This window comes from Rhamphochromis sp. 'chilingali', assembly GCF_963969265.1.
Source record: "Rhamphochromis sp. 'chilingali' genome assembly, chromosome: 16".
Classification (NCBI taxonomy): domain Eukaryota; kingdom Metazoa; phylum Chordata; class Actinopteri; order Cichliformes; family Cichlidae; genus Rhamphochromis; species Rhamphochromis sp. 'chilingali'.
In genome coordinates this window covers 13,923,783-13,940,820 of record NC_137943.1, presented here as the reverse complement: position 1 = coordinate 13,940,820, position 17,038 = coordinate 13,923,783, and the positions used below count along the sequence as shown (strand labels likewise).

Sequence of the window (17,038 nt, the reverse complement as noted above, 5' to 3'; positions counted from 1 at the left end):
TGTGTGAGGATGATAAAGATGATGATGATGTTGGTGAAAGCCCATAACCTACCACATCTCCACCCATTAGGCAGCCAACAGTGCAGCAGTAAATATCCTGTGGCCAACTGCAAGCCCCTCACTCTGTACGAAACTGCTATTAGTCTTAGTCCACCATTATACAGAACGATGAGATAAAGCACATCAGTGGATGAAAAAGACTTTTCAGTGGAAGTGGAAGGGTTTTGGCCAATAATGGAAAGCCTTTTTTCTACTTCAGTGGTGGACCTTTTCTACGATGGACTGGTTCTTTTTTAAAGACTGACCCAAGCACAATTTCTGCAGACATTTGTGCACTTAACAGCATTCTTGGATGACATGATCTATTCTGCAGAATATCACTGAGCCTACAGTAGGCTGCATGGGTGCAAGACACTGGGAGTATCCTGTCATGTTTGAAGTAGGAGGAGGTGCCGTCACTGTGTAAAGTTGAAGTAAAACTGCGCAGTAACTTGCAGGTAATTTAAATCCCTCTCCTCGTGTTTATGTATATATAGAGCAAAGAAGCTTTAGATTTACTTTTGAATATAAATTTAAAAACACTTAGAAACATCTTGGCAACAAACTTTTATTTTATTTTATATCTTTACTTTAAAATTTTCTGAAAAGTTTGATTTAAAATACACAGGCATTAATCATCTAAAAATAAATTTTAACCTCAGCTCACGCAAATCAAGGTTTTCAACAGGAATCACTAGCAACTGTGGGTTTAGTGTATTGTCCGAGGGTAATGGCCAGGGATTAAAACACCAACCCCGGGATTAGTGGACAACCTTGACAACCAGCCTACACCGTTGTTTGATGTGCAGCACTTTCCAGAATGACTTCATGCGCCCTGATACGTTAAAGGGACAGCTTACAAAAAATGGCTGATGTGCAACAAATTTCTAAGCAGCATAAAACTCTCAAAAAAAATAATATATACACAAAATTATTGCCTTTATTGCCAACTGAATGCCAGAGACGTGCCTGTGCATGATCATTCAGGCCAAATCTAACTATTACAGCTACAGTCAGCTCTGATTCTGATTGGTACTCTCGGTGAAATATTATCTTATTCATTGCTACCCTTCACTCTGCTCTCAAAGACTGAAGATTGTAATGTCACTGAAGGGATGGGGACATCACCGCACACAGAACGGGTTGAGAGAATAGGTTATGGCACCAGGAACACACTACCACCCACACACGAACACGACCACACACATACACACACACACTGGGAAGCTCGCCCTCGAGGTGTAGTTTATGTGGTAATGTGCTTTAGATTGGGGCTGTGTGTGCAGAGAGGATGGGCTGGGTAACAGATGGACAGGAGTCTATTCCCTGGGCTACCAGCCTTCTGCTTACCACACCGCCCTGCCAGCTCCACAATCCTCATCCATCTCCTTCACTCCTACACCCCCACCTCCCACCAAACCCCATCTCCTATGACATCCCATTCAATCTCTTTTGTTTCACAGCATCCTGCTGTGTTACGCAACTTACTGCCATCTTTTCATCTTCCATCATCTCCATTTGACCTCTTCCATCCCCCCTTTCCCTTTTTCCTCCTTATTTACTCCTAGCGAGCAAAGGTTCTTTGCCAAACCAGGGCGTAATCCCTTGATTTTCCTTCATGTATTAACAGCCTGAGCAGTCATGCCTCTGTTTCTTCTTTCATTCCTGCTGTGCTGGGTAGATGGTAGGTGCTCTCATGCCAAGCTATCAGCCACATGCTGCAATTTTAGTCTATAACATGTTGGAGCTCCACATTAGATAAGTTTTCCTTCAAGGGGCCAGTGTACATTCGATTAACACCCTCGCTCTGGACGGGAAGTGCAACGTTTAGAGCAAGCCGGTACAGTTTGCTAAAATGCCCCTTAGCTAGCATGCTAGCTGGCCCTCTCTGTGGCCAGATCACGCTCGCTGCACTCAGAGGGACTATAAAAAGAGCAGCTCCCTGCAGCCTCCTGTGCTGGCAGGGTGCGGCCCTGCTTCGCTGTTACATCTACGACTGACAGCTCAGTGAAGCAGGGATGCCGGTTGAAGGCGAGCGTGCAAAAGAAAGCACCTCTTGAGTAGACACAGTGTGTGTGCGTGTGTGTGTACAGTATATGTGAGGGTTTTCTGTTTGTCTTACCTCTGATAATGGACAGCTTTGCAGTGACAGACTTCTCGTCTACGCTGTTACGTGCCACACACTCGTAGGTGTTCTCATCTCGGGGACCTCTAAGTGGTTGGATCCTCAGCACAGCACCTGCACCATCATCAAACTCTATGGTCTGGACAGCCACAGAACAAGACATATTAGTCACAGCAGAGGAGGCACATAAACCCTACTATTAGAGCAGCTGACTATAATGTTGCATGTCAGCACCTCGGCCCAGTGTGTGTTGTGTTAATATCACAACAATTACAGCTAAGCACTTCATCATGCCCCACCAGAAAAAAAGAAATACAAATAATAATAATAAATACAAATAATGATTTTGTTTGCTCTTCTCTACGGAAATGCTAGAGGTCAGGCACAGATACAAAACATTTACCTGTGCTCACACATTTACCTGGAGCGGGTAAAGAAGGAGGCAGTTTCTTGCACAAATACACTTCATCTGGGTTGATACTTACTGAGATGGGGGGGTTGAATGAGGTCCTCTGGTAGAAACTGAGTATTTCTAACCATTAGGTCACAGGATCAATACACAGTCAGGCCTCTACTGAGCCACAAGAATTTACTCTCTGGACTAGGCTGCTGTATAGCTCCATGACAGCAATATGTGAATTCAATAGGCAGTAAAGTCAGTAATACTTAAGGGTCCATTGATTAGTTTTATTTTAGGTTTGTAAAATGATCGGACGTTTAATGGAACCTTGTGATCTACTGTATATTGGAAACATGTATTTTTAAACAATTATTTTTCACTAATAGTTTAAATGTTGGGTCTCTTTATCTTCTTGATAATACTGATACCGCCTGTTTAACTTTGGAGCTGCAGCCAAGAGGTCAGTTAACTTAGATCAGCATTAAAGAAGGTGTGCGCTTAGGGTTGCCAACTCCCTGAAAAATAAATAAGGGACACCTCGTGGCCAGGGCCGGGCGACCCAGTTGTCTTCACCCTTCCCAGTGTGGTGAATTTTCTAGCTCTTTTTTTGTGTGTGAAATTATTTTTTTAACCATTTGACTTGAAGTTGATTTAAGTAGATGCATATTCTATTCTTTGTGATATGAACACATGTGAAACAAATGATCATTTAGCCATTTATTTTTAGCTCAAAATGACAACATTAACACAGTAAAACAGGTCTCTTTCTTAAACAGAAGCCTGTCATGCTTAACTTTTGAGAATATAAGTAAATCTTTCTTTAAAAGCACTCTGTCCTGCTTAACTTAAAATAATAGAAAACAATAGAAAGAAAAATATTCTTGTAACAGTGCACATTTAGTGCATTTAGTACAATTGGCTTCAGTTGAGGTATTATTTCAGCTTTTCTAATGCTAATCAGCTGCTCCTGTTTGTAAACCCGCTTGTTCCCATGATTACGCATCATAACTCATCATCATTATTCATCTATGTATTACTTTTATGTATTAGTCATCAATTTGTTGTAATCATCTATCCTTGCAGTTGTTTATTACACAAAATAAATTATATTATCACACTTCTGGCCACATAGCGCTGATATTCACTGCACATGCCCATATTAACGTTTTCCAGCCAGGTGTTTTCCTTTTCCCATTCTTCCCTTTCTCTGAGGGGAACAAACATTGCTGCTCTAATGCTGGGCTCACACTGTGCGATTTTTGGCCCATTTTGAGCCGATTTTTGAGTGATCGGACCGATTTTGGCCTTCATTGTGCGTCGTGTAGTATACGTGGGGTAACGAGAAGCGATTAACACCTCACGACCAGCTCCCGATCATCAATCGCTCGTGAGGTTCTCACCACAGCCGCTCACACTGCTCGCGCGCAAACGTAAACGTCGGTGAAAAAGACGGAGCAGCACGGCTGTGCAGCATGTGATCTGGACACAAGCGATGGAGGCACAACTTGTAGAACTTTGGAAAGCTCATCCGAGCCTTTTCGATGTGGCATCACAAAATTATCACAACCACAACAACCGTGAAAATAGTTGGATTTACACTGCTGCTCAATCACAGCTGCCTGATCAATGTTTTTCATTAGCAATTTAGCAAAGTTGATGGTAGTGGTGTGTCTGTGTGAGTGAAAGACAGAGAGAGCGAGCGACAGATTTTCTGTTATAACCTTCATGTTATGGAGGCACAGTGTGAGCACTCAGGTCCCATCAGAGCATCGGGCGGTATAGTGTGGGAGTACATCGTGACATACGAACTTCTAACCCCTGCGAGTCAATCGTGCAGTTTGAGCAGGAGCTGAATAACGTGACTGAAAAAAATCGCACAGTGTTTGCCCAGCTTTAGGTGTACTGTCGTCCGAGACTTGCACCGCAGAGTCGGCGTTTGTTCCCCTGTTGGCCATGCTTCTTGTTGTGGTCATCTGTTGTCTTCCGGTATTTTCTCCGCAAGCGACCTTTCCTCGACCAATGAGATGAGCGGTAATCTGAATTGTCATACTCGAATTGTCATAAGTGTGCTGTCAGCTCATTGGTCACAAAGCAGGAGAGGGGCTGGGAATTATGTTTTCAAACAAAGTGTTAATTCCATAAACATTTATAGACTACTTTTGATTCTCACTGTATTACGGGACAAAGTGCGTCCCTTATTAGCTCAATCGGGACGTGTACTTTTGTTTCGAAATACGGGACGATTCCGTATTTTAAGGGACGGTTGGCAACCCTATGTGCGCTACACTTAGCTTCAGCATAGACAAGCTAGCTGGCTAATTGCATGCGTAGAATACTGATTTAGCATGTAAAAACAATAATAATAAACCCTTTAATACGTTTGGCATATTATACTTATTGTACAGATTAAACAAACAATGAATTACCTTTATATTTTTATTTTCAGAGACTTAAAAAGAACGAATAGCTGCTTCACCCAGCTACCATTCTGTATGCTAAGCTAAGCTAATCAGCGCACTGGTGTAGCCTCTTATTTAATCAGACACATCAAAGATACCAGTCTGTGTATTTCAAAAATTTGTGAACATACCTTGATTCCAAAACATATTTTTAGTATTTTATATTAAAATAAAAAAAAAAATAACTGGAAAAAAAACTATTTCTCACATACATAACAAAGTTTTATCTTAACAGTTTTTCGCCTATCCACTCTCTGTATAAATTTATTTACAGTGTAACGTCAAGGTTGTAATTAATGTATACATTCAAATAATATGCATGTTTTTTAAATGGATTTGCATATTCATATCTGTCATGCAGTTACAGTAGGAGTTGAACATTGAGCACTGTGACAACCACCTCGATACGCTGGGAGTTGACCTTCTTGCCCTTCTTGTTCCAGTAGACAGAGGGCTTGGGATTGCCTGTGGCTTGGCACACAAATGATGCTACACCTCCTGATACTCCGATCTGGTCTGTGGGAGTCTTGGTGAATTTTGGGGGAGCTAAGAGAGAGAGAGAAAAGGAGGGAGAAAAGTGAGTGAGGGATGGGGGAAAATTAAAACAAGACACCAGAGGGCTACAAATGAACTCCACAACCAGCAACAACCGTCCCCGCTGACCACGCCCCATTTCACTGTCAGTGACTGGTCAGGCCGACTTGTGTTCTGATGGCTATGTGTTGTGCTTACTTCCTGGGTATCATCTAGAGGACAAACTGAAGGACTTCCTGTGGGCCATAAATAAAAGATGGGGCTGGGCTTCACAGGAACATCTCTTTCTCTCTCTCCGTCTCTCTGCTTTCTCGAGGGCAGGCTGCCATTGTATTTCATGCAGCACAGGCTGTCATGACACATGAGTGTTTCACAGGTAGGTGAAGTGTTGGCTGCAAATTCACAGCATATAATTGGTTTAAATGTATTAATATCAGAGGTGTCATTTATGCCTGTGCATGCCAAAGAACTGCACAGAGATCCTGATGATGTTAGCAAACACAATGAACACAGCAGCACAGGCTTTTGTTAATTTTCAGAGTCGACTCAAGGAGACAATTTCATCTTGGAGGCCGAAAGCATCTTAGGTGGGACGTATGAGCGCTGCGGTCGCCCTCTAAGACGAAAACAGCAATTTCCAAGTGTGATATTGAGCCAGGCGTAGCGAACCTACACTTCTCACAGCGGCTGAGTCAGATCAGTCAAACAACCTCATGCATCCACCCTTTGCTATCTGTCTGTGGCCTGTTTCCATGGTGCCCAGCTTAACTCCTCCTCAGCTACAGAAACACCGCTATCCACCAGGGTGAAATCAGGATGACCCTTACCATGGCAACCTGGATGCCTCCTCCCCTACATCTGGGTGGGTGAGGTCTGCCTGTGTTGATTCACTTCTGCTCTGAAGGCCACACAGGAGCAAAAAAAAAAGAAGCCATGCCTATCAAGAAATCACCAGCAGATTCTAAAGCCTTTTTGCACGTCTTCCCACTCCTACTCACTTCGTTGGTTAACAGCCATGCAGAACACTTCCCAGTGCCTTGACAGTAACTGGAATAACATTATGTCAAAAGACTGCTCCTGTCCCGACTGCCCCGTGTTGTCTCTTAAAGACCCACTCTGAATGTCAGAAATAAAGTGGTTTGCCATAATCCGCACAGGAAGAAGCAAAAAGCTGGTACAGTAGAGTCAATCAGAACAAATTTATGCCCACCATTTTGGGATTCAAGAGCAGGGTAGTTTTTTCTGAGGACTCTTAGAAAAGCACAGACTATTGAGCAGGCTGCTGGTTTTTTCTGACAACAATATAAGAACTATCAAAAAAAAAAAAAAAAAAAATCAAAAAAGACTAAATGCCATGGCTGAAACTGCTTTCTCCATCCTATAGGGTTATGAATGAATTTCATGTTCTTCTTAGGGATTGAACATGGTTTTCGGTGGCTTTACTTTGAGTCCAAAACGTTTTCTATGTTCTTTTTAATGTACTTCAACACCAATCCGCGTGCAAAACCTACCCCACTGGCAGTGTTACCACTTAAGCCTCTTCTGAAAGCCAGAGAAAAGCCCTACAAGCTACTGGCTCTGGATGGATGTGGACTGAACAGCAACTAGTTATGAGAGGAAGATTCCAGAAAGCTGCCCCGAAAAAAGAGGCACTAATGAGAAACCGTGGCTCTTTAATACCAAGTCCCACTCTGTTTCCACGGAACAGGATGGTCTACCACTGAAATACCTATTGTCTGTTTTTAAGGGAGCACCTTTGTAACCGGTAATCATTTGACTGAAAGACTGACTGCTGCTGAGCTGAGATACAGCTGGCACCTGCAGGCGTAGTGCCATGAGTTCGGAGCTTGTTTCAAGTAACGCTGTGGGCTAAAGAGGAATAAGTTTGGGTTGGAAATTTTCTTTTGGGGGAATTAGAGTAACCTCTTGTGAAATGTACAGCTCTAAAAGACGCTACTTATGGCAAAGGTATTAGTGCAACCAGCTGTGGTCTGACAAGCCCTTAAGCCACTTTAATAATGCATCTCTTCCTGATTGTGTGTTTTTTGTTGTCAACTTTGTTTGCATTTCCTGGCTAAATGCGTGACAAAAATGAAAGGAAATTTAAAAATAAAACCTCCTGTGATACAAAGATGATGACTGCAGAGTACGATGTGTTGCTGGGCACATAAGAGACGAAAATAAAAGGAACACTGTCTCGGAAGAGGATCACTGTCAGGAAAACGCTAACCATGTTTTGCATAAAATTCGACAAAGTGATGGTGAAGCATAATATCTGAAATTAATTTTCAATAATTTGGAAAAGAGCTGAGTTGAACCAGTAAATACTCAGAGGCACTGAGGGCCTACTAGCAAATCTCTCGTTTTTAGAAGTACTTATTGTCCATTATATGGTGTAATCTGTTTACCTAGGCTAATTTGGTCATTGTTCTGCTATACATATTGTTAATGGAAGAATTCCAGTTATGATTTTATCTCCTTCGTTACTCAGAAAGCTAGAGAGATTTGGATCTACAGGGAAAGAAAGATTATTTTCCCCTCCACAATACTATCTGCTCTGCTGAGCAACACTGTAGGTGGTCAAAAAGCAGCAATATTCAGTCCCACAACATTTCAGCTGAAAGTTGGCTGTTGTGTAATTTTTTTTCTCTTCACTGAATATAAAAAGATTTCAGATATGATGTCAGTCTTATAAAAGAACCGTGGACGCAAATTGGTTACGCAAATGGGAGATGAAAAAAAAAATGCACGAGGCAACTGCCGTATCTAATGGTGAGAGGTGCCATCTCTGTCTTTAACCTATCTTACCTTCTTATCCAAGAAAATCTAAATATATCAGTTTAGTAACATTTTCAGAGCTCTGACAGCTGTGTGTGTGTGTGCATTTGTGTATCTTATGTGTGTGGCCAACTGAGGCAGGAAATTTGTGGAAATGTTGTAATCAAGGAGATGATGAGGAACATGCTGATGGAACCTCCTGGCTTATCACAACACATTAACAACGCTACAGCCCTAAGATGATGTGCTGACGGGCCTGGATCCACTCCTCTCATACACACACACACACACACACACACACACACACACACACACACACACACACACACACACACACATACAACACACACCGCACACATAGACTCACATACACACACACACAGAATCAAAGACGCACACACACACACACAGCCACATATATATACACGTCTGTGCCTCGCATTCATTGCTGACAATATACCAGCTGCCATTCAACTGAGAAAAAGACAAAAAGACAAAAAAAGACTACCAACACATAAATAGACAGACAGACAGACAGACAGACAGACAGACAGACAGACAGACAGACAGACAGACAGACAGACAGACAGACAGACAGACAGACAGACAGACAGACAGACAGATAGATAGATAGATAGATAGATAGATAGATAGATAGATAGATAGATAGATAGATAGATAGATAGATAGATAGATAGATAGATAGATAGATAGATGTACCTAGTGCTTCACCCACGCTGCTCAAAGGTCTGGTTAGCAGGATAATCAAAGGCAACAGCAGACACAGGGGAGATAGGCTAATCCACAGCCCCAGGATTGGCCTTCTGGCCTGGGCCAGGACTCCACCAGTCTTGGGCCGAGGCATGGCACCACCGTAGATTGGTTAGAGATGACGGAGATTTGAGTAGGGCTTCACTCAACAGGGATAGGCACTCTGCAGACACAAGAGAAAAAAAAAGAAGGAAGGTCAGGCATATTTCCGTCACCTCTGATTCATCATTCTGCTTTTAGAGCAGCATCTGAAATGTCAACGCACCATGAAGGAAGAGGGAAAACATACAATACTTTATACTAATGTAGAAAAAATAATAAAAACACGAAGAAAATTAAAGACATATTCATGCTAATGCAGGATTAGGTCTTTTGATTTAGTCAGAGCACTTCTGACTTGGGATTAACAGCTCAAGCAGGCCAGCTCTGGCTGAACTAATACCAGAACAATAGAGCCACTGCTCAATAACTATGACAAGAAACAGACCGAAATAGTTTCCAGCATACTGCTTCTGTATTAATAAGTCTTCTTTTCTAGTGAGCCGTGAAATGAGCTGCAATGATACAGTTTTAAGTTCTTTTTTTTTCTAAGACGTCCTAATAATTTCATTTTGCTCTGGCCTAATTCCTTCTTAGCGTTCAGTATTTTAGTTTTCTGGTGCCACATAAAAGTGTTAATGCAATAATACATCCAGAGTGTACCACCGTAATGGAAAACACTCAAACAAAGAAGAGTGGGGGGGGGGGGGGGGGGGGGGGGGTCAGTAGGAATGCGGCAAAATTCAATAACGGCAAACGTATCAGAAGCTGCTGCTTTAATAGATGTACCCCCTTCTTGTTAATCCCTAGCCTTGGGGGGGATCTCCATCAGCATTTCTTTTTTTTCTTTTTTTCACTCTCTTTCTTCACACAAACACAAGCGCACATGGGCACACAAATCTGTAAGACTGAACATAATTCAGCTGTCTGCTTACAGAGATTTAGACAAGCTGTGCAGAAGCTCCCCGTCTGGGAGTCAATAACTCCTCAGTCCTATCGAGCTCTTCCGACCCCCACCCCTCTCACCCGATGTGTCAGAACGCAGGTGGGGAGGCCAAATGAGAAAGGAGCCTTTGTTAACCTGTCATAAATCACGCACATACATGTTCTCCTTTCAAGCAGCAGTACGGGATAACATATACGCTCCCAGGGAGACATAATAAGCATTAACAGGTGACAGGGCAGGCTGTGATTGGCACATAAATATGCGCAAACACCCATAAGCACACTTTCACCCTGACATCCGCCGATACGCTGCCAGAAATGGAGGAGCAGCGATCAGGCCAACACTTAGTCGCCTTTCCTAAGCGAAAGCGGCATTTCTGGTGAGTTACATATTCAAAGTCTCCTCCAACCACTTATTGAGCTAATGACCTGCTCATAAACATTACTGTCTGCCAGTTCCTACACTAAAAATAGCTCGACTGAAAACATGGCCGTCTATCTGATAGAGACTCTTCTCGCCGCTCTGCCCTCGCCTTATCTAACGCCGTGTAATAGCCGCTGAATAGAAAAGCTTTCAGCGTCCCCTTTTCAATTGAACAATGTGATAAGAAAAATCAGATCAGAGCTCATTCGAGCACCATTGGTAGCATGTTAAGTAAATTCCCCTCTTACGGAAACTCAATTTGCCAGCGTTAATCTAACCAGGGTTACCGTTCTGCGTAGAGCCACATGGCCACTGAAACATTAGGCACTCCTTGCATGATGCAGCGTCTGCTACCACTGTCCTGTGTGCTGGATTTGCTGTGGCACTAATATCTCTCTGTGACCTCAGTCCAACCCTTTCTATCATTTCGTTTATCCCCTCCTCCCTGTTGTCTTTTCACCTACTGACAAAAACCCCTCTCTACCTCTACCTTCACTATAGACGCACAGCCTCTAATCCTTAATCTTACTCTCGTCACACTCCTGCATTAGTCTCAGTATTCCAGAAATCTCCTCTTCTCCCATTTCCTTTCATCCGCTTCCGCCCCTCTCCTCCCCGTTTTTCTCTTTTCCTTCCTCGATGCCATCTTCTCTGTGATACCCGATCATTCATCTCCTTTACTCGTTTTTGTTTTTTTTTATACGCACTCTAACCCCTGCTTGTATACAAATCCTCTTCCTCCGCCCCAGCTGCCCTGCACCGGCTGCTCCAGCTGTTGTTGGTCCATTGACACAGTTCAAACAAAAGAGCTTAGAGCATCCTACAGCTGTGAAAGTTGAGGGAAGAAGCCAAAACAGATACACAGAAGCCCCAGCAGGAGCAGACCCAGCAGACCAGGCCCATCTAAGCATATCTGAGCTCGTGCTTATGGTAACTAACAATCGTCTTCACCTCTCAGCATACAAACAGTCAACAACCAGGCACGTTGCTCATTGCCGAAGCAGAATTAAAAGGTGCGAGCACAAAAATTCTCATGACTCAGGCCAATAACCCCTCAGAGATACTGCAACTCCCCCCACCCCGATCATCCGAGCTCAGCATCCGGAAAGAGAGAGGACAGCAGGGGTTGTGCTTATTACCTTTTCAGTGTGACAACACAGATGGTCAGCCAGACAGATAGATTGATGGGGATGCGTGTGCTATTTATTGCGGGGAAGCCGATAATGACACCAAAGCTCAGGTGGTGAAACGTACACCGGTTATTGTGCCCCATCAGGCTGATGAAATAACATTGTTTAGGTGGCATCCAACCTGGCCCTGCTCCGCTGGGGCCCCTCGGAAAGATGACATGTTTTGTTTTCCTCACCTCGTCCTCCCACCCCGCACCTTCCTTCCCTCCACCCTCCTCACTCCCTCCCTTCCCACCGTACCCGCGATGCCTTGCACCACAAGTGGGTTGAGATGGTCTCCCAAGGCCCGTCTCCATGACAACGAGCCACGAGCACTCATGGAAGGACCAGATCTGTTTCCTGCTGCACCACGTTAGCTGTGAGTGAGCACACCTGATAAGGAGGCTCGTGTTGATTCCTTTTACCTTTAATTTGGATCCAGTTCTGGGAGTAAGCATCAAAGGAGTCTTGTAGAGGAGGAATCAGTCCAACTATACATATGTATATACGTAGTCTGGCATTTATAATTACAGGGAACACAACTGAAATAAACAGAAATAAACACATGGCTGTGCACCACTGAGTTATTTTTGGATTTTAATGAGAATGCATGCACTGCAGTTAGCCTTCTCTCACATTTTTATCAGTGATTCTGAAATCATGTACACAAATATGGGCACTTAAACTTTTTCGGCACAAATATAACCATGTCTTGAATTATGCACGTTTTAGTGCCAGCTTGGAGTGGAGGCATTTGGAGTAGAAATCCTGTATCACTAACATACATGGCCAGACTAGAAGCGATATTACTTCATGTTTCTACGACCCTGGACCCTGTAGGCAAACGACACTCGCAAATGCTTGCACACCCACAGGGCCGTGCGCACACAACACGAACGCACACACATAAACATGGCAGATGGCAAAGCATCATGGGGGAGATTGGCACTCGCTCGCTCACACTTCCCTTCACTTTCTCTCTTAAACACACAGCCCACAGACACACACACGTTTATGAACACACACACATGCTCACACGCTGAGGATCAGAAGCACAGGATGAAGTACGGCTTACTGCAGGCATGAGCTACACCGCCCTGGTTACATTTTTAGCAGTGGAAATAAAATATCTGAGGCTCCTCTCTAACAAGAAAAAAAACAGCTGTCACTCAAACACGGAGATGCCCCCCACCCCCTACCCCTCCCTGGAATTTAAATGCATATGTAGACCTGCGTACTCCAACTAAACCTCCATCGGTCTTGCTTAATGCTGCAGGATGCTGAAGCAGGGGCTGCCTCATACAACGCGCATCCAAACAGCGTTATCAGGGGACATTTTGACAAACACCAATAAAATTCCCAACCCGCAGCTACCATTTTCATCACGGGTCTGAGCCTATAAACAAGGCTGCTGCTGGAGTTTCAAATCACACCTCTGAGAGCAAACATGACTCACAGAAATAGCCTAAGAAACATGTAGGCATGGAAGGAAAACCCATATATGTCGCGTGCGCTGCCTTCTTTTCTAATCGTCACGTAGCACATAACCGAGGGGAAATGCGGATCATCAATTCATTGATGAGATTGTGACTTTTCTGTCATCCATTCATTTAAGCCTTATCCCAATTACTGTTATTCTCTATCTTCACTAAGTGACTATTTTGCTTTAAATCATGTCACACTGAGCTGAGTAATTAGGGGGCTTGATGGTTGGTCAGGGGAAAAAAGGCAATTTAAAGGCACCACTCTGGTCTCAGTTAAATTGTGACTTGCATTTTTCTTCGACTTAGTTAATAATTACTAAAGTGAACTATGAATGAAAGCACTAATTGCACACAAAATGATTACTTGTCCAAGAGAGAATAACAGCTTTGCTCATAAAGAAAATAAGATTGGAGGATTAGAGTGGTAGTACTTAGTAGTGGTAGTACCGCAGTACGGTTTACACATTTGCTTAGCAAGTGAAAGCTCCCAGGTTCAATCCTAGGAGAAAACACAAACCTGTTTGGGTTACGTCAGGAAGGGCATCTGGTATTTAAAAAAAAACATCTGCCAAATTAAGCACGGAGCGCTACCTGCTGTGGCGAGCCCGTGTGAAAAAGGGAGCAGCTCAAAGTATCTTGTTGTAAAATTATAAATAACTATCCTTAACTCTGCCAGATCTGACTTACAACATCTCAACAATTTTAAAAAGTACATTTAAAAACAAATCACTAGAAATTATCTGTCGTCTTTTTTTATTTGAAAATTATGCATTTTCATTTTCCTATTTGGATTAGTAGACGGAGAACAGCATACATTATTAATACATGTGTCTTTGTTCATCAGTTCTTCTGTTTGTTTAATTTGTTTCTGGGTCATACTGTGTGACAGGTGAGTGCTGACTTTAATTCCTCATTTGTTTCGACACCTTGATGTAGCTGACGGTTTGCTTTACTTGAATGTTTTAGAGAGATTTCTGTTTGCACAGTTTTGATGTGAACATACACAGGTATTCAGGGGTGGGTTTGGTGTGGGTGCTACTGTGGGTGCTTTCAAATCTTTCTGTCTCCAGCAGGAAGTTTCCTTTTATACCTTATTATAAGCTCTTCAGAAAGAAAAAGCAGCATGGCTTTCTCATTATGATGAAATAAGCTTTTACAGATTAAATACACTTTCTCGGGATGATAACAAAACAAAATTCAAAACTGAATCTACCCACATACTCTCTCAGGCTTTCTCTGGTGGGGAGCGTGAATTTAGCTTTAGGTCACAGTTTAATTAACTGATCACCCACAGCTAAAAAGAGAAGAGCTTTCCTGGACTCTACGCTTTGACTTTCCTCATTTTAGCCAGATTTGCAGCAACGTCCTGGGTGTCTGACCCCTCTTTCTAATCCCAGCATTAAGAGAAGATGCCAGTACAGCCTTTCTCTCTGCACATCAGCACATCAATAAAATTATAGAGCAGCACGAGCATCATGTGACTATTTAAGCATTAAAATCGCTGTTCCCCATTATAAAGAAAAATCTGGACGCGCTTCAGTTTTTCCCCATCAAAACTACGTTTCCGAGCCAAGACGACACACTGATTCGTGATGATGAACAAAGGGAGGGGTGGAGAGGAGAGACAGAAGCGTGACTAACCAAACTAACTTTCACTTTGACCTCAATCGCTGCATACCCGGGACGGACTAAAGCTGCCGTATCCCAACAATGGTGAGGCAAATGTACACCCACGCGTCTTAAAAGGGGCTCCAAGGTCAGACTGACCAACACAACTAGAAAGAGGCATCTCTTTCTGATGGATAAAACAGCCTCAGATAAGCCTAGCAACAGATGGACTAGATCCTGCTAAGCAGGAAATGCCTGTAAAATGCTATAAAAGTGTACACAGGCCTGATTATCTTACGGGAGGTCAGAGGGTTGACACGCATTTACTGGCTAAGGAAGTCCTTGTCGCCTCCTCACAAGAAGTTAGATTTGATCCTTCTGGTGTCCTTAACATTTCAATGAGAAAAAGATCCTTTCCTAATGTCACACATCTGTTAAACACATTCATTGCACTGGTATTAGATTACATTTAATTAAAAAAAATTAAATTACTCTCTGACCTTTATTTTAACAGCTAAGGGTTCTTTAATACCCTGCCACCTGTTTTCTGAGGTGGTAGTTTTACCCATTAGCTGCTTACACCGAGTTTAAGTATGTTACTGTCTGACAAGGCTCCAAGTCGAATGAGTGATTTTGAAAAAATATGATAGTAATATAATTATGAAGCCAGTACACACAAGGGCCAGATGGATCTGATTCTCAGCTGAACGTTGTGTGTAATCTTTATACTTGTTAAGATTGGTAGGAAAGCCAGGATATTTAAGAGTCAGCCCAGAATCCATAGGCCCTGACAACAGGTCCCATATTCATGATCTATGCATCACGGAACTGTGTGCAAACCTTGCAGCTTCAATTTGACAATTTTTCACGCTTTCAAATAAGTTCAAGGATTATTTGCTCCTCCGTGAGCTCAGTCAATTTTTCAACCCCTTAGGCTCATAAACCTCTTTCAAATCCCTTAGGGTAATGCCAAAATGCATTGTCATCCAGCTAAAACATGGCTCTTTCCTCCCTAAAAAAAAAAAAAAAGAAAAGAAAAAAAAAACAATTGACATTTTAGCAGATGCGTTTTCACCTGACAGATGAAGGTTTTTATCTGACAAAAGCAGAGGAAGAGGATGCGCGCGTGTCCACATGCAGACACCTACGCAATGCTCACTCAGCTGAAACGGCAACACTGAGCTCGCAAACACCCAAACATAATTCGTAATTTTCTTTCAGCGACCCAATCCCCCCCCCGCACCCCCTTGTTTTTTTGCCTCCTCTGTTGCCGCTTCTTCAGAGGCAGCCGATCTTCTGTGCAGCGGCTCATTACGCAGGCTGATGGTTGAGCCCTTGTCAACTCACTGTCCAATTAGCATATCCAAGGCTGGCACAGACTCTTATCCCAGCGGGAGAAAGAACTGTATATACATACTGATGTCCACATAGTTATGCACTTGCATGTACGTCCCTAATTGTTAAACAGCTCTGACATATGAGAAAAGATGCAGAGTGTAAATTGTCCGCTCCTGATTCAGATGTAAGCAGGGCGATTGCTTCTTTACATAAATCCAAAACACTGGTAATAAATGTGTTTTAGATGAAGCAAAACAAGCAAAACACACACACACACACACACGCACACACAAAACACACACTGACAACCAATTAGTGAGCTTCTCCTGCAGCAGGACTGAGGCTCCCTGACAACACAGAGCACCTTCATCTTCCTGGACGTTATTGTCATCGTCCTGACCATCATCATATTTCACTTACGCTTCATTAATGGGACATGCCACACATTTTTACCTCCACGTTTCAGCTCTTTCTCGAAACCTACACATCAGCTAGGAGACAAAGCCACGCTGTGTGAAGCGGATTTCAGAGCCCGTTAAAAGCCTCGAGAGTAATAATAGCAGCCTTGAGAAAGACAGCGCCTTTCTGATTTACCATTCATACATAACCCAACAACGAGGATGTCATTAATGTAAGCTTCACGGAGAGTCTTCAAACCGATTCATCTTCTTATTGATTTATAAAAATGAAAATCACTGTCTGCAAACACACAGCAGATGGTTTAAAGTCCAACACGCCCCGGGCATAACCTTACAAGTGTTTAAAGGCAGCTTTTGTGCTGCGATTTTGAAGCGACCCTCCTTTTAATATTTGCTCAGGTAAACGATGTGCAACCGCTTCGGCAGGTCCTTATTCATTTCCTGTCGACACATTGTTTGTTTGCCCAAGAAGCCACTCTCTCCAGAGTATTTTCGCTGCCATGGTA

General features: G+C 43.0%; 1 protein-coding gene across 12 annotated transcripts in view; it reads right to left on the bottom strand.

Annotated features, from left to right (window-relative positions):
• ptprsb (protein tyrosine phosphatase receptor type Sb) overlaps window positions 1–17,038 on the bottom strand; it is a 73,236-nt gene that overhangs the window by 50,520 nt on the left and 5,678 nt on the right. For 8 of the 12 annotated variants that reach the window (XM_080862113.1, XM_080862110.1, XM_080862115.1 and 5 more), the window contains exons 2-4: window positions 9,056–9,269; window positions 5,421–5,569; window positions 2,162–2,303 (exon numbers count right to left, since the gene is read on the bottom strand). In XM_080862113.1, the coding sequence (XP_080718239.1) occupies window positions 2,162–2,303; window positions 5,421–5,569; window positions 9,056–9,200 (436 nt within the window). In that variant the 5' untranslated portion in view covers window positions 9,201–9,269. The remainder of the gene's footprint in view (window positions 1–2,161; window positions 2,304–5,420; window positions 5,570–9,055; window positions 9,270–17,038) is intronic. The other 4 variants (XM_080862114.1, XM_080862119.1, XM_080862111.1 and 1 more) reach the window with 1 other exon arrangement.